The sequence below is a fragment of the Ilyonectria robusta genome (assembly GCF_021365365.1).
Source record: "Ilyonectria robusta strain PMI_751 chromosome Unknown BGZ61scaffold_38, whole genome shotgun sequence".
NCBI classification, from domain to species: Eukaryota; Fungi; Ascomycota; class Sordariomycetes; order Hypocreales; family Nectriaceae; genus Ilyonectria; species Ilyonectria robusta.
The window spans coordinates 194,035-217,368 of record NW_025764472.1 but is presented as its reverse complement, the minus strand read 5'-3'; the positions used below and the strand labels follow the sequence as shown (position 1 = coordinate 217,368).

Below are 23,334 nucleotides of genomic sequence, written 5' to 3'. Positions count from 1 at the left end.
TAAGAGGGGAAGAAAGGAAAGTCACGTTGTCTAGGATATGACCCCAAAATGTGACAAATTCAGTGTCAATATCAACCTTGGCTGGAAGAAGCTTGATAAATATTACAATACTTTGAGGGACTCGCCAGCATACTACGCCGCCGCCGCCTTACACCCTAGCCTGCGATGGGACTATTTCGACGAGGTTTGGGGTCAACAGCATCCGGGTTGGGTCGATGAAGCGAAGGATATCGTGCAACGTCTTTGGGAGACGGAATACAGGGATTTACAGATCACGGTCACGTCTCCTGAAGGTCCGGTTGTGAAGAGGCGAAAGACGACCTTGTCCTCCTTTGATCGGTATCGTAATCGATACCGTCAAAGCCAACCCTCCGCTGCTCAAGCGGATGAATATATCCGCTGGCAGGCCAGTGTGTCTGGGAGCGACAAGGACGTCGCAGACCCAGTTGAGTATTGGATTCTCAAGAGGTTTGAGTACCCGAGACTATCTCGAATGGCTCTTGACGTCATGACAGTGCCGGCCATGAGCTCGGAGTGCGAGAGACTGTTCTCTGCCACCGAGTTGATGGTCACGCCGCTCCGAAACCGCTTAGACGCTGGGACGATTGGACTAATCCAAACGCTGCGATCTTGGTTACGCGCAGGCATTATCGAAGATGTCGATAGCATACTGCTTGACGATACAGCGTTGGAGGAGGCTGTTGGACGGGCTTGTTTGGAGGAGCAGCAGGAGTGAGGCAATCGAAATTTCGGCGATAGGTTCCCGAATTGCCCGATTAGGAAATCCGAGTTAATGTGACAGGGGTCTTCCACGGGGTCAATATTATGGACATCAATCCACAGATAGCCTCGTGGACATCAATCCACGGGCACTCTGCTGAGTAAGCCGTCAATTCAATCCACAAAGTCGGATATTGACGTGGATGGATTGATTCCCTACCCTGAATGATCATATTGGCGGGACAACGAATTCTTTTCTTCAGCGGCAGTGTCTTGCAATTAACTCATAAATCATACGTGATATTCTTAGTCCGGACCCATTCCTCCATCCCTGTATTGAATCTCCCGAAGCCGCTGGACTTGGCACCTCCATGCGGCAGGGCTGATTCGTCATGAACAGTCATGCGGTTAATATGCACAGCTCCTGTCTCTATCTTCTTGGCAAGCCTCAAAGCTCTTCGCAGATCGCGAGAGAAGATGGCTGAAGAGAGGCCGTACTCAGTGTCGTTCGCAATGGTGAGAGCGTCCTCCTCAGTCTCAAACTCGATAATGGAGACTGTTGGGCCGAAAGACTCGGTCATGTAGATTTCCATGTCGGGCTTGACATTGCTAATGATGATGGGCCGCAGCCGTGTCTTGGTCGATTCGGTAGCATCCACTTCACCACACACCAGTGATGCGCCCTGGGCCAAGGCGTCCCGGGCCAGACGTTGATTCTTGGCCACCGCTCGGTCTGCGATCAGGACAGGGCTGTCGCTCTGCGAAGCAAAAAGCTTGTCCGTCCATTCCCTCAGCTTCTCTTCCAGCTCTGGGCGGATCGACTTGTGGACTAGGATACGCTCGGTGCTCATACAGATCTGTCCCGCATACATGAATGCTCCCAGCGCACATTGCTTAGCTGCGACGTCAAGGTCAGCATCTTCGCATACGATAGCCGGTGCTTTACCACCCAGTTCGAGGAGAAGGGGTTTCAGGTTTGCGCCGGCCCATTCGGCGACAATGCGACCCACGACGGTGCTGCCGGTGAAGTTGATCTTCTTGATGATTGGGTTGCTGATCAGGGTCTTGGTAACTTCTGGGGCATTCTGCGGGTTGCAGGTGATGAAATTGATAACGCCGTTGGGGAGCCCTGCTTCTTGAAGCACCGAAGCAACAGCCCAGAGCGAGCGAGGGCTCAGCTCCGAGCCCTTGAAGACCACAGTGTTACCCGCAGCAATCGCCCACACGACGGCTCTGAAGCCTAGCGCATAGGGGGCGTTCCTATTCATTCATTGTCAGCTATGCTGTTGCCATGAGGAATGTCGGCGGCTAGCTTGACTCACCAGGGGGCAATGGCCAGAACAACGCCGTAGGGCTCCTTCACAACGAGCGCGCCCGTGGTCGGGTCGCTTGGACTCGGTATCCTCCCTTCGATTGCAGTAATCCTACTTGCACAGTCAAGGAGACACTCCTTGGCGAGGTACATGTTGAACTCTGCCCATCCCTCGTCGCTGCCGGTCTCCTGCATCATGTACTCCTTCAACTCTGACGAACGCTTCTCGACAGTATTGGCGGCCGCTAGGAAGATGTTTCGACGCTGCGCAGGTGTCGTCTGGCTCCAAGACTCAAAAGCCCTTTCTCCAGCATGGGCAGCCGCTTGTGCGTGGGACACATGGGCATTCGAGCTCTTGTGTACGACAGCCCCCGTACTTGGGTTGACCACGTCGAAGGTGTCGTCGGAGAAGACTTCATTGCCGTCGATGACGAGAGGCACATCATCCCCATGGACGGGAGCCCCGCCACTCTTGGTTGTGACAGAAATAGGCATGGTAAGGCAGTGTCGAGGCTGAACGAGTTTAGTCCTTAGTCTGCAAGAGGCACAATGCTCACCGTCGGCGCGGAGAGACTCACGCCGTGAATGATAAGAAGATGTCCTTGACGGTGGCTGAGTGGGTGGTCTGTCGTGTTCCTGAAGGGGAATATTGGCGGGGTAAGAAGCGAATTCTTATGAGACGACCCGGTACGACAATCCTTGCCTATTGGGGGTATCTCCGTTCTGGTCGGAAGCCGGGTGTGTGTGTGGGGGGGGGGGACCGGAAGCTGGGGAAGCGAGCCCCACCCATGCAGCAGCCATCTAAGCTTAGCTTACTGAGCAGGACGAGCAAGCATTCCAGATCTGGGCAGACCAGGACCAGGACCAGGACCAGGATCAGGATCAGGACCAAAACTCCCTGGATTCGCTGACAAATCCCATGCTCTCATCGGAACAGAACAGGACTCGGGGCATGCTGCCTTAGTGGGGGACAAAAAAACACGGGGATGGCTCCAGTGGGCGACGATCAATATTTGGTCGGAGCCATTCCCAGGGCTTCTGCGTGGCCGGAAGACGGCCAATCAAAACAAGATCCGATCGGAACCATTGGCCCGCAATACGCCTCAAGCTCCCCCTTCCCCGCTCCCTGGGAGGAAGGAGCATTAGATATTGGCGATTGACACATGACGGCTGATCCCCGCTGGCATCATCAGGATGAGGTCCTGGGGAGGAACGTTAGGGATCAAGGTAGCGACTGACACATAACGGCCGAATGCTCTCTAGTTGCGAGGTCGTAGAAGCACCAAGGCGTTTGAATACTAGGGGCCTGGGTCATGGAAACTCGGTGCGGATTGCAGCGAGACAGAGTTAAGATCCGTCTGTTAGCATCAGATCTACGCAGCTCACTTCCGACAATTGGTGATGAGTAGGAAAGAGGATAGCATGCTCAGGCGCGTTTTCAATCAGACACGATGGTGTTCATGGGCTCAATATGTTGCGTTCAGTCCGATTTCTAACCTAGTCCTCCTACAACAGCCGCCGAGGTATTGGGAGCCAATACCCGCAAATCAAGAAAACACTGCACTGTCGGAAGCTTCTCAAGTTGTCGCGAACAGCAGGTTCCCCCCTGCAGTGTTCGTCGAATACTGCAAAGGCAGAACAGTTTGTAGTCTCGCCGTAGCCAGCTGCTTGCTGCTCGGTAGCGACGGGAATCGGAGCCAAAGTCCCGCGATCACCCAACGTGCTCAGCTTTAGAGCGGACCTTCTCCTTCTCTGCGCCTACCAGACCCAGATCCTTCTCCGCCTTGTCCAATGCCGCAGCCGCCTGTTGAGCCTGTTCACCGTCGAACAGAAGAGCGACTTGTTCAAGCGTATGTCCCTTGGTCTCAGGATAAAAGAAGTAGACAATAATATTCATTGCGATGAGAATCGCAACGAAAACAATGTAATACCTCCAGCCGATAGCCTCCAGGGCGATTGGATTGACAAAAATATTGAAAGTAAGCGAGAGCATAGAGAACCAGACAGCACTGGTCAATCCACGAGAACGAAGGGCGTAAGGCCAGATCTCGCATGGATACGAATAGAGCAGCGGCGTTCTGTTGCGTAGTAGTAATTGTCAGTAACTGAAATGGGATCCTTAGGGGCCAAGAGGGGCTCAACTTACAACGCGATATCATAACCAGCATAGTAGATGAATAAGAACGGAATCACGGCTAATCTAGTCGCGCTACTTCCAGATTGCAAAGGAGCCTGAAAGCGCTGTCACGATCACATACGCAACCAACATGACCGCTCCAGATGCCATAAATAGCTTTCTGCGCCCCAACCTGTCAACTGAAAATGCAGCGGCCGTTGCAAAGATCAGATTCCAAATCTGCAAGCAGGCCGATATCAAGGTCTGATGGGTGACAGAAGTAATCCCCACGGTCTGCAACACTATCGCAAGATAGTAGCTGACGACGCCGCTACCAGTCCATTGTGCAAAGAAGCCCAGGGTGACGGAAATCAGCAAGCGGTGACGATTGCCTTTGCCTCTGAACAGTTGGAGGTAGCTCGTCGACTTCTGGGCGGCTAGCTCCTCCTCTATAGCTATTTCGATCTCGATCGCTTCTAGATTGACAAGAGGGGAGGATAGATCGCCGCCAGCGTGGGCATTGGCAAGTACAGTTCGGGCATCGGACTGGCGATTGACGGATATAAGCCAACGGGGGCTCTCAGGGCAGAGGATGAAGCCGGGCAGTGCTATAATGGGCAGCAGAGCCTGCAAAACCGAAGGAATACGCCAGGACCAGCTGGTAGGGTCGTTGCGGGTGCCGAAGGTTACCCAAGCTGTGACGACAGCCCCAACATACCAGCCACAATTGTAGAGAGAGCTGGCAATTCCCTAGCAGCACAAAGAACACTCATTAGCTTAGGTCTCAAGCGACCTTGGGTTTCGAGCAGTAACTCACACGATGAGGAGGATATGCAACCTCCGTGATAAGAAGAGGCGTTGCAGTTGTGTACCATCCAGTATTGACTCCCAGGAAAAACCGTCCCAGGATGAACGTGGTCACGTTCTGAGCCCCCGCCTGCAGACCTACACCCAGGGATAGGAAAGCAAAACCAATCCAGATACCCTTTTTGCGCCCGTATTTGTTGGCGGGAATTGATAGGGACGCGTGACGTTTTGATAGGGACGCGTGAGTCTTAGGGACGCGTGACTTTTATGGCCTCTGATTCGCTAATTCCTAGTCTGTTAGTGCACTCGAATTCTGCCGACAGCCCCCCTGTACCTAGAGCTTAGCTCTCCACAATCCTAGACCACGATCAAGCTTCCGTATCGACAGCCTCTCGACTATTACCCGTTGGTTCATGTGTGAGGCAAGCCTCAAGGCGAACCAACTAAGCAAGCTTAGTTGGCCACAAAATTGCGAGACAGCCACAAAAATGCGAGACAATATCAGATTTGCTTGCAATTTGGTGCGTCGATGTTAACCGAAGAGGAACCGGGAATTTTTTTTGGAACTTGATCTTTGATGCGAAGGGGTACTTCCCACGCTAACGGTTTTACGCCTAGTTTACTACTAAATCTGGTGCTGTCTCGCGTTTTTGTGACTGTCTCGCAATTTTGTGGCCAACTAAGCTTGCTTAGTTGGTTCGCCATGGAGCTTGCTCCACATGAACCAACGGGTAACGACCAAGACTTTTATCGTGTCCTCACCCGACCCTCCATTTAGCTCAGTGAGCGACAGTCCTAGCAGTCAATTTCCTCCATGAAAACGACAGCGACAGAGCTACCAAGGTAGCTCAAGACCCCCTTCGGCAAGCCATAAAAGTCACGCGTCCCTAAGACTCACGCGTCCCTATCAAAACGTCACGCGTCCCTATCAATTCCCTTGTTGGCGACGAAGGGGCAGATGGGCAAGGTAACGAGAATGCCAATGATGTATATGCAGTTGATGAAGCCAAGCCATGCACCAGTTGGGTAGTTCATGAAGGAATTCCAGGTAGGAAGCGCGAGCAGGCCATTAGTCATTGAACTATCGTAACCAATGGCACTAGACAGCAGGACAAGAGACAAGACGGAGAAATTGAGCTTGAGCAGGTGCGGCTGCTTGTACCACGGTACCGGGGATGTTGTTGAGAGGAGGAGCGCCGTATGGCGGGCAGCCTCGTCGTTTGAGGGGCCGGTCATGGTAGCTGGAGCGATTCCGATTTCTGTGGCTGTCTCTGTGGTTGATGAAGGGTGGTCTGTTGCAGTTGCAGAGCAGAGGCAGGATGTCTCACTCCTTAAATCTGAGAAGCATCAGTATTGCTTCTTGTTGTTCTCGGGTGGGGCTACGAAAAATCGACGGCTCTTCCGAGTCAAAAGCTGGGGCCCGGTTGCCGTACGCTGAAGCCGCAAGCTGCTGTTATCGGCCCGTTTCCATGAGGGGAACCACGCTGCGTGGCTGCTTCCCCCACGAAGAAGTGCCCTTGTGAGCATCTGGACCAGGTTCGGGACCAAGAAACCCCCCCGCATCGCATCTGGGGTTCCGAATTTCCCCAAGAAGCAACCAGAAGTCCGAAAGTTTAAACCACGGAACCCCATGCTCCCCGCGTCTGGGGTTCCGAATATCCCCAAGGAGCAAGGCCACGAGCTTGATCGTCAACGAATAGAATCGACGGCTGCTCGGAGCAATGGTTAGGGTTATCGATTCAATCGGCTTACGCGAATCAAAGTTGTAAATCAGAATTGCGTTCGTTTCCTATGTATAAGAGGGCATAAATGGGTCGGCTCAAGCCACGAGTATCAGGCCATATACATGCCAAGATGAAGATCCAACGCCTTCTTGCCCTTCAATCCTTTTACACCATTGTCTCACTTGGTTCTCCAACTCCCCCTGCTTGCGAAACCATGGGCCATCTTGTCAAAGGGACCCACGAGCCGTCCTTTAGCGGCCTCCGCGACTTGCTGAGCAAACACATCTCTGAGGGGGATGAGGTCGGCGCCTCAATCGTCGTCAATATAGATGGCCAGAATGTAGTCGACATCTGGGGCGGCTACTTCGACGAAAGTGGCACCCGCAGCTGGGAGAGAGACACTATCGTCAACGTCTTCTCTACCACCAAGACCATCACCAGCCTTGCTGCACTCATTCTCATCGATAGAGGCATCATCAGCCCCTACGAGAAAGTGGCCACCCATTGGCCTGAGTTTGCCGCGAATGGGAAGCAAGGCATTGAGATTCGGCACATTATCTCTCACACGTCTGGTGTTCCAGGATGGGAGCAGCCAGTTACGCTGGCTGACGTCTGCAACTTCGACAAGGCAGTCTCCCTGCTCGCCGCTCAGGCGTCCTGGTGGACTCCAGGAACTGCATCTGGCTACCATTCCTTCACCCACGGGTTGTTGATCGGTCAAGTCATTCGCAAGGTCATAGGAAAGACCCTCAAAGACTTTATTCAAGATGAAATGGCCGGACTGCTGGGTGCTGATTTCCAGCTTGGGGTTAGGGACTCTGACTTGCACCGCGTTTCCGACCTCATTCCCTGGACCCCAAGCCCAAACGCCGATTCTCCTTCCGATCCCAACTCCATTTCTGCGCGAGTGAACAATAACCCCCCCTTCACACCCGACATGGCCAATACCGCCATGTGGCGAAAGGCTGAATTGGGGGCCGCAAATGGACATGGTAATGCACGGTCTATTGCAAAGATTCTCTCGGCGGTTTCTCTTGGGGGTTGGGTCGACGGGAAACACCTCCTCAAGCCGGAAACCATAGACTTGATTTTTCAGCAGATGTCGAATGGAACAGACCTGGTGACCAACATGCCAGTGCGATTTGGAATTGGATACGGAATAAGGGGCGAAGGAGTGATCCCTACTTGGCTGCCTGAGGGAAGGATATGCTTTTGGAGCGGGTTGGGAGGGTCGGTCGCCATCATGGATTTGGACAGGAAGATGACAATTGTGTATGCCATGAATAAGCTGTACCCCGTCGGACTAGGATCTAACCTGACGATTGAGTACGTGAAGGAGATTTACAGGGCGGTGGGAGTGTCCGGACTTTAGTAAAGCAAAGGCAGCACGCTTCAAACTACAAGCGAGCTGCTCTACTTGACGGCCAACTAAGGAGAATTGTGTGGCAGAAGGCCAGCGTTGTAGACTTGATAGCCATCTTCGTTGCATGGAGCCCTTGCCAAGAACACGGACCAATTTTTTCAACTCCGAATGCTCGGTATCGATGCAATCACTTAGGGTGTACGAATGAGTTTTTTTTTGATCTTGCCAGCCTCGTATCCAACGCTCCGGCTCACTTGGAGCTCAGTTAGCCTCAGTCTCCCTGTTCGTCCCGTTAGGGTACATGGCGCCGGGGGATTATAGTCGGATAGCGGTTCACTGCGAAGTCGGAAAGCGGGTGGTACGGAGGACGGTGCCCCTTTGGGCTAGTTCTGTCACTTGAGCCAGCCCCGAGTTTGCGGCGCCCAGAGGGGGGAAGGGAGGGAGAGGGGCCTGGAGAACGCCCGCAGCAACCCCACGTCTGTGCGTGCGGGTTCAGTGTTCCGAAGTAGGTATAAATTCAGACGAGACAATTCCAAGTAATAACTCAAGAGCTCTGACCCTTGACCTGGCAATAGAAGATTCAGAATGTCGAGAACAACAAGTGCCATCGTGGTGCGTGAACCGAACGGGGCGGTGGCTCTGGAGCCCATCATCCTTGGCGAGATCAGGCCAGATGAAGCGCTTGTTGAGATCCACGCAACTGGAGTTTGTCATACCGACTTGTTATGTATGAAGGGTAAGCTACCCGCGCCAACGCCCATCGTGCTGGGTCATGAAGGTAGATATATGACCCTATTGCTGATGTAGTTGATCTGAGAATGCTAAGCTTTTCTAGGCGCTGGTGTCGTTGTCGCCAAGGGAAAAGATCTCAAGGACATCGAGCCCGGTGATAAAGTCATCTTGAGCTACAGCTACTGCGGTACCTGTGAGCAGTGCGTCGATCACCATGAGCCGTACTGCCAGGCCCTGCTCCAGCTCAACTTCGGAGGCGCGCGAGGTGACGGCACGTCCGCACTGAAGCTGCCGAGCAATGGCGCCAGCGGCCTCCATGGCCACTTCTTCGGGCAGAGCTCCTTCTCACGGCACGCCATCGTCAGCGCCGCCAGCTTGGTCAAGGTGCCGCCAGACACGCCGTTGGATCTCTTCGCTCCCCTTGGCTGTGGCCTCCAGACAGGCGCCGGCGCTGTCTTGAACACACTAAACGTCCAGCCCGGTACCTCCCTGGCCGTCTTCGGCGTCGGTTCGGTGGGCATGAGTGCCATCATGGCCGCCAGATTGCGCAGCGCCGGGCACATCATCGCTGTAGATATGGTGCCTGCTCGCCTCGAGCTGGCCAAGAAGCTCGGCGCAACCGACACTATCCTGGCATCGGAGAAGGATGTCGTCGACCGCATCAAGGCCCTATGCCCGCCAAACGGCGTCAAGTACGCCCTTGACTGTTCCGGCAACCCGCAAGCCGTGGCGTCCATGATTGACGCGCTCGGCACGCGCGGTCGAGCCTGCAGCGTCGGTGCTCCAGCCCCGGATGTTCGCACTAGCGTCAACATCTTCGCCCATCTCATCAATGGCCGTGAGTACGTGGGTTGTCACCAAGGCGAGAGTCTCGCTAAAGAGGTTTGTTTCTATCTACTCCACAGTCCTACGGCTTTCAAGTCTTACTAGTTGCCTAGATGATTCCATTTCTAATCCGGCAGCACGCTGATGGAAAGTACCCCTTAGAGGAGCTTATTACATACTATAATGCTGAGGATTTTAAGACAGCTTTTTCAGATACTGAAAAGGGCGTAACTATTAAAGCTGTGTTAAAATGGGTAACGTATATGATAAGCGAGTCGGACAGACAAGTGAGTCGGACAAAAATCGGAACCTATAAGAGATAAAGTAAAATAAAAACATAACAAAGCATTCAATCAATTAAAACTAATCGCTACACTCTTCTTCAGACGTCTCAATAACAACCTGACAGGTCCTTGCATTATGACCAGCCTTTCCGCAAGTTCCACAGCGCCTTTCCCTCGGCATTGCCGACCTTGCTCGACCACCACTTCTCGACGATTCAGCCGCTACCTGCGCATCAACGTCTCTCTGATCCATCTCATCCCTTCCCTCGTCTAGAGTCATCTTCCCTCCTTTACGTAGGCGGGTTCTTTTCGCTTTGCGCCGCTTACTAAGGGTCTCATTCGCCTGTCGAAGGATCTGATTCTCAGACTTTAATAATGCCATTTGATGCATTATTGCTGTCGTTCCCTTAGAAAATGATGCAAGCGCCTCAAGAATAGATGCCGGGGAGCTGCTTTGATGACTTCTGATTCGTCTTTCAAGATATTCAGACTGAGAGCTAGCCTCAAGAACTGTCTTTGGAGTCTTTGGGACCCAAGGGTCAGGGAGGCCGGCCTCCTCTCTAATAGGTGTTGGAGTCCGTAGCTGCACATCAAGCTTTGATATGACATTTTCTGGGTCTAAAGGAACAAGTCCGGCCCCTCGAAAACCCCCCTCAATATTACTCCTTGTAATAGCGGCTTGGTGGGCGGCGTAAAAGGCCGGAAAGAACTCGGTCTTTGAAACGTGGGTGATAGAACATCTAATCAGATGCTCAATCTCCCGACCGTATGCCTTTTTCAGCGGCCCAAAGCACCCGACATCAAGAGGCTGGAGCAGATGAGATGAGTGAGGTGGCATACAAAGCGTAATAATGTGATTCTCTTCACAATATTTCTCAAAATCGACTGAATGGTGACTTTCATGCCCATCGAGGATCAGAAGACGATAGCGACCAGTTGATCGGGCCTTTGTATGCCGGTCAAAGTGCTTAAGCCACTCAAGACCTGTTTCATTATCGGTCCAGCCATTTTGAGTCGTAGCGATAGCCCAATCGCCCGGGAGGTTGCTTTCCTGATACCAGCTAGCGAGGTGATATTGGCCCGCAACCACAATAAACGGCTGGATCGCCCAGCCTTCCGCATTGATCGCCTGAATGACCGTAACCCATTCTCGGTTTCCAGGCTGGACTGATTTCGGATTTCCACGCCTTTCTGCGCCTGTAACGATCATTCCGCTTGCAATAACGCCCATCATAAAGCCAGTCTCATCAAAGTTATAGATATCGGCGAGGGTAATACCATATTTCGCGATTGTGTTCGCTACGAGCGCGAACCAATTGCGAATAACAGTCGGATCTTCGCATTTAGCCCTCTGATAGTCGTATTTACGAAAAAAACGCGTCTTGAGCTCTGGTTGTCGCCTGACGAAGTTGGAAGCCCAACGCTTGCCGACAGGTGACGCGTCGCGGTCAGCAAGCAGTCGATTGGCCATTTCTTCAACATCACGCAGTCGCGGGGGAAACCCTCGCGAATCTAGGTCGAGGATGAATTGAATAATTATTTGCTCCTCTAGATCAGATAGTTTGCGCGACTTAGGGATAGTATCGCTTCGAGAAGGTTTGCCATAATATCGGTCATGGAGGGTACTAGGAGGGACTTTGTATATCCTTGCAGCCGGTCGGATCCGTAATTTAGGGTCATTCTGAAGAGCCTGGAGGGCAAGAATTATATTTGCCTCTTTACTTGATTGTGACATGTTTGGTGGTTGAGAAATAATTGATTGAATGAAAAGAGAGGGAGTTGAGGGATTTTTGTCCGACTCACTTGTCTGTCCGACTCGCTTATCATATACGTTATAGTTACTTTAATGTACTCTAATCTAAGGCTACTTTTAGGTATTATCTTTAAGTTCGTAGAAGGTTAAGTTAGTCTGAATATTTTCTAAGACTAAGCTTAGTTTTATGTTAAAGCTTGGCGATTAATCTATCATCTTTAGGGTGGCAGGGAGTATAGGCATCCTAAGAGGTGTGTCTGTTCTTTGGCAGTATCACTGTAGATATAGAATGCATCGTTACTATTATCTGAACAGTCCGGCGGTAGAGGTTTTGGTAAATACTGCTTTCCATTAAATGCGATGGTTCATTCTGGCTTTACTCGAGGCCCCAAGAAGTGTTGATTCTTGACATCCGAGTAAATTTAATGGTGAGGCTGGGCTTGTCAACGGCACCCTGTTACCGGACGATGCATACCGGCCATGGCCATCAAGTTCATTCATCACAAGGGGACTGATAACAAACCTAAGCCGTACGTTCTTGCTGCAATTCATCTGCAGTACCGAGTAACCCGAAGTTGCTTGAACTGAGAGTCTTTATTTAGGACCATCTTCTACTTCACCCCCACCAGGAAGCTCCTCTTCTGTGCCGTTTCTACGATCCTCGCCCCTCGCCCTGCATGACAGCGCATTCGATGCGCCGAGCTTGACAGACGCCTCTGCCATATTAAGATTCAAAACCGCCGCGGTTCAAGCATTGCACTCCGCTCCGATGGAAGGCATCTAAGTTGAAGACTCCGGTTTTCCGTCGGTACCGTGAGGCGATACTCTCTGAAGCTGAGGCTATGCTGTATTCCAAGCTTAAAGACGACATCGGTCAGCAGAGTGTCGATTCAGGACACGAGAGAAGATGGACGCCTAGACTTGCTAGAAGAGGTGCTGGAAATGCTGCTAACGGTATGTTTCGTGCTTGCCGCTCATCCTGAATGAGATGGCAGAGATGGCGAATATTCACACGTGAAGCTACAATATACTGACTAGATTCCATCTTTCCAGGAGACGCACCAGACACTGTCCGTGACCAAATGATGCGCCAAGATCCCCGATTTATGACATTCCACCACGCCTACCTGAATGAGATCGCCAACTTCGACCTCCAGAACGCTTTCCTCGAGGAGGAGAAGGAGGACCAGCTATTCCAACTGTTCGCGCACGTGAGCCTCACGCGCGACCCTCGAGCCACCTCGGACATGGTACCCGACGAAGTGTGGGCGAACCTCTCGTCGGACCCGGAAATTGTCGAGCTTGAAGAGCAACGCGCGCAGTTCAAGCGGGGGAAGTACCGAAGCGAGGGTCGTAAAAACGAGGAAAAGTGATACGTGAAGAACCAGTCTTGGGCCTGGCGCTTAAGACTGGCATTATATGTAACATCACGTGAGAAAGGAGACCTTATGCTCCCGTCCTCAATTGTAGTCTTAGCTCGTCATCCATCTTTCTACATCTACATGACAACCACACTTTATGTGACCTCCGCGATATATTCGCATCACCTCTTCAGCAATTCGGGTGTTTGTAGCTTGACTGCACAACCGTGAAAGCACCTATAGATCGAGAGCAACTTCAGATGCTGCGGACCACAGCCGTTGTATCAAGTAGAAACCTGAGAGAAGTTGTTCCTCGAGGCCTGCGGACTCATTTCTCAAATTTGGAACCAAGAGAGGAGCTTCTCCCTCAGCTCGTAGTTTGGTCGTAATGGGCGCGGCGATCGAAAATGGATGCAGCCTCATGGGCTTGCCTTCGACCAGGGCAGCGTATTTGTCTAGAATGTAAATTTGCCAGAAAGCTAAACGCCGGATTCGGGCTTCTATCGGCTCCAGCCCCTCAAAAGAACGCTCGTCGTACAATCGCATTTGTTCTGCCAACCTCAACGCTTCATCGAAGGACTGCCACGCTGCGGGTGTCCTGCCATCGGTGTGCAGAGCGCTCGCGTGGTATATTCGGATGACCAAGGAGCTCGCGTCTGGGTAGGTCACGTCAAAGTCTTGATAAAGCTTGAGTATCTCACGAGAAGCCCGCAGGAAGGACTGCCCAACCAGAACAACATTCGTGGAGGACTCAGCTGGCAAGAGAAAACACACGGATGCACACAAAGCTGTGGTCGCGGTATAGGATCGCAACCTCACTACATCGCCCATGTGAGCGAAAGGACTGTAACCTGCGCCGCTTGGGTTCCACATCGAAGGGTCAGCTCTGATCAATGGTCATTGCAGAGGCACGTTTGATCGAAGACTTGGCTCGTGAAACAATGGCCCGATCGGGAAGACACTTCGCACAGCAATGTCCACGCAGTTGCTGACAATCGTGTCGAGGCTCGAACAAGGTGCGTACACAAGCAATGACGAAACGAGTTCGTGGTGCAAGGCTTGAATGCGGGCATTGATATCAATTTGCGACTGAATTATGACGGTCTGTGGTGTAGAATGATGTAGTCCCGGAGAAGCACCGGCAAGACTGGCTGTAGAACTGCTTAACGATGGTGAAAGCAGGCTGCTCGACTCTGTGCGCAGGTCTGAGGAATCTTGACTAGGACGACGGTTGCGCTGAGGCATTTGGTGCGACGATTGAAGTGGCTTTTGTCCGCGTTTTCTCACCTGCCGGACGTACTGGCAGGGGAGTCTCGACATGCGACAGTTTGAACATGGCTCGGTTGATTCGTCACCGTCGCACTATAATATTTACGGTCAGAAAAGGGTCATCTTGTGAATATTCTTGGCCTTGCAATCGACACGAATCTTGCTCGCCCATGAAGACTTGCCTTAACTTTCCGGACTTTGCAGGCATTACAGGCACGCTGAGCCATTCGTCACAAACTTCTCAAGATGGGGCTAACCGGAGGTGCAGCCAGTCCAGAATACAGGAGTGAAGGTGCCGACTGATCCAGTCTAGACGCCGCAAGTCAGAGCGGTCCAGGAATAGAGAATGGGTTCTTGCAACTGGTAATAATCCGCCGTGGGAAATACTTGACAAGGTAAAATACTACGTCACCCCATGCACATTGGAGCGGCGATGGGGTGCATGGGGTAGCCTCAGCCGAAGGCTGTGTGTCCGCGGGCCGGGAAGCTGTTCCTACTACTGCATTATCTACGTACTGATCCATTGCCATGGCCATTCTTGGTATTATGTGACATGTACGGATTCCGTGTGAGCACCTGTCGTTTCCTAAGCTCCTGATCCCTCATCTTCATCTTCATGCCATCCGGGGGAGACCCGTAGACCAGGTGATTACGATCAAATGGTGCATCCAACATCAGACCCTCGAGCGTTTTCACGCGAGAGACAGCCACGTAGCTTAAACCAGTCTGAAAGTCCCGGCAGGACAGATCTGTAACTATCATGTCTTCGGTGATGCTTTGTGACTTGTGCACGGTAATTGCGTAGCATACGATCAGGGGAAACTGGGTGCGAGCGCAGAGAGTGGCTCCGATAAGGAAGTCCCTCTCCACTGGGAGAATCGGCACAACCTTCCTGCCATCAGCGGTGGTCAGGAATACCGGTCCGCTGTATTTGTCAAACTCCATCATGATAACACAGGGAGGGTCTTGGATGGGGTCGGCCCCAGGTGCCCAGCCGATATCGTAAACTGTGCCGCGAGCGCCGTTGCAGAGGCCAACTGACTGCCAAAGGTTGGACGTCAGCATCAGACGGGAGCCAATGCATATGGGGATCTGCTTCGCAAGGTTGCCCGCCTTGTCATCAGGCGCAGCAGCCGCGCCGGGGCCGACGTTCTTAGCCATGACCTGGATGACTGGCCGGCTGAGGCGGTCGAGGTTATAGTGGTTATATTCGTTCACCCTATCTTTAGTGGCGTATACTCGTAAGGCGTTGACAAACCTTGCGACCTCTTGATCGTCTAGTTTTGCCCGTACGCGGCTGGAAAGGAGCTTCCAGGACTCCACGTCTTCGTCCCCTGGTTCGGAATCGCACTCTACCCCTAATTGCTCGAGATACCTCCGAGGCCGAGCAGGCGAGAGAAGCAAATTGAAGTAGTCCTCGGCATCAATATCGGATTCAGAGAATTCCCCCTTGTCACTCATATTTATCCCGTCCCGTTCTGGATGTGCGCCATGACCGTCGGCTAATCCAGTGGTTAGCCTGCACAACGACGACGATCACGGCCAGGGATACCTTCTCCAGGCTCATCAGGAACTGCAGAGACGCCCGGTTGAGATATCGAGGGAGTTAGGGAGATAGTCTCCCCCGCACGGCGCCGTGAACGATGGTCGCGCTGTATAGCCACCTGCCTTGCCTTCGCCTTAGCCTTGGAGGCATCATCTTGTGAGTCTTTCCCGCCCTTATGGAACCTAGAAGCCAAGTAAGAGTACTCAGCATCAGTTGTGCTGCTTGGGACAGTAGATGGATCAGAATTTGACGCGATTTGATCGGTCGTTGGCTGTACGGTCGGTGAGGGAGCAAGAGTCCGGAAGTTGCGCAAGCTTTGTTGGGTTAGTGGGATTGGCGTCCCCTGTACCACCTGCGGCTGGCTAATTGGCTCTTCAAATAACCTCCTCGCCGTGTGAAGTTGCCGTAGCTTCAGTGGCGATGTAGGCTGGGTTCCGGATCTCTCATTAGGAGGCGATAGGCCAGCATCTCCGTCGGTTCTTTTCGGGGCAGATCTCTCAGCTGAGGAAGGACGGACGGCCAGGTTCCTCAACGTCAGGACCGCACCTTTGGACCTGGCACGCTTGATCAGGTTAGGGAGGCATATAGACTATACCAATGATGTCAGTTACCTCGGAATTGCGCTGGTCCCGGCATTCCAGGCAGGTTGTAGTTTGATTGGCAGATTTCCTCCTGCTAATGAAGTCACTTGCTGGTTTTATTTGGTTGCAAGACGGGCAATGGACTCCAAAATCAGATCCAGGGCTCATACTACCCCTAGAATCGGAATCCATCCTCAGTCATACGGTGCATCGGGATCGATAATGGAAGAAAGGTTGCTTGGCCAAGCAAACGAACAGATCGCCAGGCAAATTTGGCGATAGTAAACAAAGAAGTAAACAAAGAAGCAGTGGCAGATGGTGGCGGGCGGATATCCACTTTTTCTAGAGCCGCCAACCAATCCAACCTTCTTTAGCGACCGGCAATACAAAATTTGGACCAATCAGATTCCGAGAAACTTATTTATCCCTGTCTGCACCAAACTGGGGAGCAGCCGCCACACCGGCTTGCTAGGAAGGCCTCCCGTTAGGAATAGGAAAAGGAGTGCTCTGTATCAGGACGCCTACAGGCAGAGAGGGTCATGTGCTCGGAGGGAATGGCCATGCGTCTACAACTTGCTCTCCTCCGTGCGATCCACTAACAAGGTCACAGCAATTTTACCTGTATGCAAGATATGTCTACCCGGTCCTGAGCACATCATTATGATCAATCAATCCTTGACACGGGCCTCCAATGTAGAGGCTCGGGCGAAAGTCTAAAATGGGATAAGTTGCAACACAACCAAAGCTAACTCTCATCACCTAATCCTTGGGCAGGGATCATGGGGGGAGACGTCGCCTCGTCTCCTCAAATACTTCTCACTACGTCATCTTAACACAAGACATGTTTTCACATTCTACCTCCGATTGTAAACAGTTATAACGTCAAAATAACAACAACACCCGTTCGATTCGATTTCCTCTGTTATCGTGTAGGCATCAAGTTCGATGAGTCCTACGATATCCCCCTTCGCATCGTCAGGGCAGGAGACCATTCAGACAAGAAGAAAACCAAGGACAAACTGTTGTGGAATGCGGCGATGAATACCATTATGGAGCATAGCGAGGCGACATGCCTCCGGCGTGCCAGTCCGGCCTCGTGCGCATGTGGGTTACTAGCAACGGCCACCGAATACCTACCACCGATGCCGTTCCTTGATGCTCCGAAACCTCACGTTGTGGCGATCGTGGACCTGTTCTGCGGGAACCTGAAATGTCGGACGCGGACACGCCAGAGCATGCTGCAAGTCATGTCGCGGAACCGCTCGCCAGATGGCGGCCTTCGTGGCCCGGACCCAGGACTCTTCGCAGAGCTTATGTCGTGTAGAGTATGCAAGAAAAGGGAGGGGCTGAGGGAATGCGGGGTCTGTCACGTCGCGGGGTATTGTGGGCAAGAGCACCAAGAGGAGGACTGGCCAAACCACAAGGCAGAGTGTACGCCGTGGCCGACGTCGACATTCGATGCAAGGCGCCCCCTGGACGAGGCGGACGCTGACTCCGACACCAAAGTGACCTACAGCGCCGTCTTCAATGTCGCGGGACCTGGCGAGCCGCCGCGGTTCAGGGAGATTAGTCGAGAGATGGAGACCGTAGTGCTGCTCGGAGATGACGCGCAGCTCCCCATCCCAGGCATCTTTCCGTACGTCGAGGGCATGCCCGTCATCGTCAACCAGAACAAGTACCTAGGGCTGAAAGTAGTCAATGGAGCAGAGTTCACGGCCGCCGGCGTCGTCGCAGACGGAGAGGTAGAAGAACGGGTGATCCACGACCGGCTGTCCGTCTTCCTCGGGCCGCCAAGCGGCATCCTTCTCCAATCGCAGGACACGGAGGGGCTCGCGTTCCCGCACATACCTTCGGGTACCCTCATGCTAGGGACAGAGACTGTGCAGCTTGACAAAGAAAAGCACGGCAAATACGTCTGTCCGCGACTTGCAGCCAAGCGGGAGTTTAAGATGGGGCTGACGCGTACGGGGCTGCCATGCATGCCGGGCTTTGCGCTCACTGACTATAAGGCGCAGAGCAAGACCCTAGAGAAGGTCCTGCTCGGGCTCTATGGGAGAAAAGGGACGAAGGGATACCCGAGCATGGAGAAGTGCGACGTGCTTAGCTTGTACGTGCAATTGTCACGGTGCAAGCGGTTGCGGGACATACGGCTTGTACAGCCAATCCCAAGGGAGCACTTCGAACAGGCGCGGATGTATCCGGAGCTCATAGAAGGGGTCGATCGATTAAAAGAGCTAGCAAGACAGACGGTTGAGCGGTTTGAGGTCAGGCATGGGAAGCAAGGTTAGGAGGCAATCTCCGTTTCGTTCACAGTAAAAAACGGAGAGCGGACCCAATCAGAAGCCATTTTATTAGCCAATCAGAAGGTAGCTAACTTTGCAACCAATCAGAGGCCAAGGACAGCCGGGGACTCAGGGTGTCAAAGGTCGGGCGCGAATAAGAAAGACCTTCCTAACGGAAGGCACCCTCATTACAGGGGAAGGCGCACGTCCGCCGGGGGAAGTTGGAAGTTGGAAGCTGGGCGTGGTGGGCAAGTTGGCGGCTCCCTTGCGCTGAGTAGCCTTTCGGTACGAAGCTTGCAACTAGAGCTTGTTTTACTAGTGGGTTGCTGCACGTGTTGAGAAGAGGGCGCGGTTTTAAGTGGTCGGCTCTGGGTGGGTGGATGAAGAGACTTGGCCAATAGGGCGCGTGTGTGTGTGTTACCTTTGTTTTGCGTAGCCAATAAGACCTATGCAGCAGGCGTTGCGGAGCAGGCACCATTTTGAGTGGCACGATTTGAAGAGTTTAATGCGGAACTAAGAGGCCTAGCCAATAGGGTGAGGGTCAATAATTGAGACAGGGATCAGGGGACTGAGACTAGCAGAGATCAATCAGTTGCAATACCAGAGAGGGAAAATTGTCAATTTGAGTATAAGAAGCTGCTATGTCAAGATGTCCTGGTGTTGAGATCATTGGACTTTTATCACTCGCACTGGTGTTGAAATCGCACACCTATTTCCCCCATATATCGATCTGTAAGTTTTCCAAACCCAATACAACAGCCCAAAATACCACACACTATCACTATACTAGGCTACTTAAAGTCTCTTTGTCGGATGCCTCTTGTTCCTGCCACCTGGTTCGGCAGTTGATGACCTCATATTAGGACGAACGGAGGATCGGAGTGTGGCAGATAGGTCAGTTGATCGAGAGTTCTCCTCTTCCTTTGCTTTACCTTCTTCATGGTTGTCGTTTTCATCAGAGTCTACGGATGTTAAAGGGGAGACCGGTGATCCTACAATGACTGGAGATGTTGCGGCAGTCACACTAGACCCTCTGAGTCTCTTGGGGGCGGGGTTGTTCGAGCTTGACTGAGATGATTGAGATGCGGAGATTGCGGGCCTTTTGTTCTGAGATGGAGTAACGGGCTGTTGGGATGGACCTCCCTGCGACGATTGTGATGATTGTGACTGTGACTGTTGCGCCTGTGAAGATTTCTTTGAGGGAGTCTTGAACATAGACCTCATTGCTGCGAAGCTGCCGGCTTGGGATGGGCCAGGTTCGGTTTTAGAGGGGGAGATTGCGTTAGAAGCAGGTACAGGTGGCGTGCTCTTGTCCGGAAACGTCCAAGAGTCGGGAACGACAATGAAAACATAGTCCTTCTCATCAACTGGAGGGGCAGCCACCATAAGACTATGGTCGAGCAGGCCAACTATCTTGCCGACGCAGTTGAAGGGAACACCTAGAACAAACTGTGTGTCTTTCCTATCTGCCATCTTCTTGCAGAGGAGAGAGAATGGCAAAGTGCGAATAGAAAAGAGAATAAAAACTTGAAAGGGGTGGAAGCCTTTGAAAGGGCTCTTTGATGGTTGACCCGGCGTGATGTAGGTACAGCACTGGATAAATGCACAGCATCTCAGCTGCGCATCATCCAATAGCGGAACAGAGTCCTTGATCAAGTGGGTTTGGCCTGTCCTGAGAACCTGCCCCCGTCAAAGAAATAACCGGTTGGATAAGTGGAAAGCCCTCACTATTGCAAAGAGTTCGTGGGTCAATGCTGATGGTTACATTAGTGGCAAGCGCAATAGTCGAATTGAAGCTAAGGGGAAATGATAAGTCTGCTTACGCTTGGTATCCAAAGTCGCGTATAAGAACAACTGGAACCTTGTACACTTCGCCGTCACCATCTTCATCGCTAAAAACATCAGGCTCCCGTAGCACCCACTCCAGTGCGTAGGGGTGTACTTTGCCAGTGAAATGGAACCACTGATTCTCCCACTCCAATTCAACAATCTGCTGGTTATAGACAGAGAGGTTGAGACTAAAGTAGATTGGCAGTGGATTAGGGGATTGGTACTCTTTAGGATGCAGCATAGAATATTCAGGCAGTGTCATATAGGAAGGGGGTGGAAGAAAAACCCTACCAAGAGCTTTAATATTGAGGCTTTTTATAAGTTGTTCATCTAATGTAGGAAACCGCGTTGGGGTATCTAACTGACTAAAAAAGAACATGGTCATATTACTACCAAGGTTTTTCTGAGAGTCATGAGGCATGCGCGGAGGGGGATGGCTGCTAAGAGTGGAAGTTGAGGTAGAATTTGAGGTAGAAGTTGATAAAGATATGATATAGGTATTGAACTAGCAAATGTTTTGATAAAAAATGGGATAACAGTTAAGATTACAATTCTGTAAGAGAGAGAGAGTAATAGTAAGATAAGCCTGCAAGATTGGTATATAAATGTATAGAACAAAGAAGAAACACATCTGATATTTATAATCAATTAAAATTATATAGTATATACAATGCGAAGATTGATACCACTTGGTAAAGATACTGTATTTCGTTGCATAGAGAGAATGTAGCATCGCCAATCTCCATCCAACATTTTCAGCTAAGAACTACTATCCCTGCCGATGTGGATACTTATATAATTAAATTGACTAATTAACATAGATGGTGAACAGATTTGCTTTTTCCATGAGTATAAAGGATTGGCTAAAATGTAAGCATATATCGCCGATCGTTATTAAGTAACTTAAGTTAAAAGCCTTGATCCCTGCCAAGTAGATACTTGCACAGCGGAATTGATTAATTAATGTAGCTGTTAAATAGAATTGCTTCTTCCACGATTATAAAGAATTGACCAAGATATTAACATATAAAAAAAAAAAAAAAAATGAGAGCTGAGCACTATATAATAGGTAGATGAAATAACGTGGTATGTATTATGTTAATTATATAAGTGTCTATTAATGTTACTATTACAACGAAAGAGGGTAAAGGGATATTTTGATCTATTAGTATATTAATACTGTAGCAGCTATATAAATAAGAGGGTGGAGGAGTATGATGCCGTATTGGTATACTAGTGTAATAGTATTCCGACTAGATAATGGGATGAATAATCAAGCCTAATATTATTAATGTTAGAAGAATTAGAGGGTGTAGGAGTATGATGCTCTACTGGTATACCGGTGTGATACTCCAACTAGATAATAGGATGAATAATTAAGCCCGAAGTTAATTATTATAAAAGTAAGAGAGTGGAGGAATATAATGCTTTATTAGTATACCGGTATGATAATACTCCGAGTAGATAATAAGATGAATAATTAAGTCTAATATTGGGATGAAATTGGAAGACTAAAGAAGACTATAGTAGGATAGACTTATTGTTTATTAGTAGATGGGTTAAGACAATAACAATAGAGGATTTTATCATATAATTTAATAGATATAATAGAGATAAAGATAATGTGGGAGTATCGGAATAAAATCGGATTAAGAGTAGAGTAGGACTGGTTAGTGTGGGAGAATTGAAATCTGCCCCAGAATGTACCGATTACAAAATAGCATTGTAAATAGCATTAACCTTTATCATTTATATTTATAATACTATTTAGCTTAATATACATAATTACACACCCTAAGAATATTTGTATATACACTATCTTGTAATGGATTCGTCATTTAGCAGCATACTTAGCAGTCTCGGGCTAAAGATGTATAATGATATATTTGGTGCGGCAAACTCAAATACAAATGCAACACCAAGAGAATTACATTCTACTGTCCAACCAAGCATATCCGATTGTGTTCCGGATGTCCAGCCTGTGGGCCTGGGATTAAGGAGGTTACACTCTACTGTGCAACCGAGTATACCTGGTGATATTCCAGAAACCGTACCTATAGACCCGGCACTAGAGGGATTACAATCAACTGGCCAATCAAGTGAACCCGGTAATCGCCAACAATACCAATCAAGTGTAAATCAAATCGACAATGTAAATGCACAAACACAGGCGGCAGGAAACTAGATGAGACGGCTACCACCAAGGAGCACGATGCCGATATAAGCGCCTCCAAGAAAAAGAGGCAGACCGCGAGGTTCTCGTGTACCAAGGCGGAGAGTTGGAGAAGGAAATCGGGTGCAGGAATATCAGCCAAGTGCATACCAAGCCGACACCATCAATACTCAAGTACAGAGCCCTGAAAGTTAGATGAGTCGACCGCCACCAAGGAGTACGACACCAATACAAGCGCCTCCAAGATTAAGAGGCAAACCGCGAACTTCTCGTGTATTAAGATGGAAAGATGCCCGGGAAAGAAACTGGAGGTAAAGGAGACAAATCCAATAGCAAAGACCACTGGTTGCTATTGGGGCCCAATATCACCCGCATAATGCACTGGGCATGCAGTAATGTATGAGCATTCTAAGCATTTTAGATGTGGATTAACATAGCAATTCAAGGCGTGGAGCTAATCAACACAAACATGGACAAAACAATCAATAAGAATCACACTCAGAAATATTTCCAATGCCTACAGAGGTAGTAGAGACGAATAATACAGGCAGATCTCACCTAGAGGATAAAGTGGATTGATGTGGATATATGGCAAGACTGAGGTTTCAAGATGGCTAACAAGAACTTGGCATAAAATGCAAGGCTGATCAACACGG

General features: G+C 50.7%; 8 protein-coding genes across 8 annotated transcripts; 4 read left to right on the top strand and 4 right to left on the bottom strand.

Moving 5' to 3' along the window:
• Positions 1 to 513: 513 nt before the first annotated feature.
• BGZ61DRAFT_433109 (Aldehyde/histidinol dehydrogenase) lies at positions 514 to 2,663 on the bottom strand. Its single transcript, XM_046243899.1, has 2 exons — positions 2,043 to 2,663; positions 514 to 1,980 (listed from the first exon to the last, which is right to left on the bottom strand). The coding sequence occupies exons 1-2, from the start codon at positions 2,525 to 2,527 to the stop codon at positions 1,005 to 1,007; spliced, it is 1,461 nt and encodes a 486-aa protein (XP_046096034.1). The 5' UTR covers positions 2,528 to 2,663; the 3' UTR covers positions 514 to 1,004.
• Positions 2,664 to 3,465: 802 nt separating this feature from the next.
• On the bottom strand, positions 3,466 to 6,191 carry BGZ61DRAFT_564569 (uncharacterized protein; the record flags this gene model as incomplete). The annotated part of the gene is made up of 4 exons (XM_046255895.1): positions 3,466 to 4,110; positions 4,246 to 4,898; positions 4,966 to 5,133; positions 5,904 to 6,191. 4 exons carry the CDS (start codon positions 6,189 to 6,191, stop codon positions 3,744 to 3,746), a joined length of 1,476 nt encoding a protein of 491 aa, XP_046096033.1. The 3' UTR covers positions 3,466 to 3,743.
• Positions 6,192 to 6,893: 702 nt separating this feature from the next.
• Positions 6,894 to 8,051, top strand: BGZ61DRAFT_499656 (beta-lactamase/transpeptidase-like protein; the record flags this gene model as incomplete). The annotated part of the gene is made up of 1 exon (XM_046251430.1): positions 6,894 to 8,051. One exon carries the CDS (start codon positions 6,894 to 6,896, stop codon positions 8,049 to 8,051), a length of 1,158 nt encoding a protein of 385 aa, XP_046096032.1.
• Positions 8,052 to 8,627: 576 nt separating this feature from the next.
• On the top strand, positions 8,628 to 9,922 carry BGZ61DRAFT_499655 (alcohol dehydrogenase; the record flags this gene model as incomplete). Its single annotated transcript, XM_046251429.1, has 3 exons — positions 8,628 to 8,820; positions 8,878 to 9,656; positions 9,713 to 9,922. 3 exons carry the CDS (start codon positions 8,628 to 8,630, stop codon positions 9,920 to 9,922), a joined length of 1,182 nt encoding a protein of 393 aa, XP_046096031.1.
• Positions 9,923 to 12,478: 2,556 nt separating this feature from the next.
• Positions 12,479 to 13,009, top strand: BGZ61DRAFT_539941 (uncharacterized protein; the record flags this gene model as incomplete). The annotated part of the gene is made up of 2 exons (XM_046254850.1): positions 12,479 to 12,590; positions 12,690 to 13,009. The coding sequence occupies 2 exons, from the start codon at positions 12,479 to 12,481 to the stop codon at positions 13,007 to 13,009; spliced, it is 432 nt and encodes a 143-aa protein (XP_046096030.1).
• A 225-nt stretch (positions 13,010 to 13,234) lies between these two features.
• BGZ61DRAFT_564556 (uncharacterized protein) lies at positions 13,235 to 14,261 on the bottom strand (the record flags this gene model as incomplete). The annotated part of the gene is made up of 2 exons (XM_046255894.1): positions 14,022 to 14,261; positions 13,235 to 13,883 (listed from the first exon to the last, which is right to left on the bottom strand). Exons 1-2 carry the CDS (start codon positions 14,240 to 14,242, stop codon positions 13,235 to 13,237), a joined length of 870 nt encoding a protein of 289 aa, XP_046096029.1. The 5' UTR covers positions 14,243 to 14,261.
• A 4,609-nt stretch (positions 14,262 to 18,870) lies between these two features.
• Positions 18,871 to 19,445, top strand: BGZ61DRAFT_464614 (uncharacterized protein; the record flags this gene model as incomplete). Its single annotated transcript, XM_046247498.1, has 2 exons — positions 18,871 to 18,949; positions 18,982 to 19,445. Coding segments are annotated over 2 exons (174 nt in total), but the record flags the coding sequence as incomplete, so codon positions are not given.
• A 475-nt stretch (positions 19,446 to 19,920) lies between these two features.
• On the bottom strand, positions 19,921 to 20,995 carry BGZ61DRAFT_298786 (uncharacterized protein; the record flags this gene model as incomplete). The annotated part of the gene is made up of 2 exons (XM_046238665.1): positions 19,921 to 20,268; positions 20,537 to 20,995. Coding segments are annotated over 2 exons (807 nt in total), but the record flags the coding sequence as incomplete, so codon positions are not given.
• Positions 20,996 to 23,334: the final 2,339 nt, after the last annotated feature.

Coding starts and splice junctions, on each gene's coding strand:
- BGZ61DRAFT_433109 (XM_046243899.1), bottom strand. CDS start 2,527: ATGCCTATTTCTGTCACAACCAAGAGTGGCGGGGCTCCCGTCCATGGG. Junction 1,981..2,042: donor GTTCTGGCCATTGCCCCCTG/GTGAGTCAAGCT, acceptor ATGAATGAATAG/GAACGCCCCCTATGCGCTAG.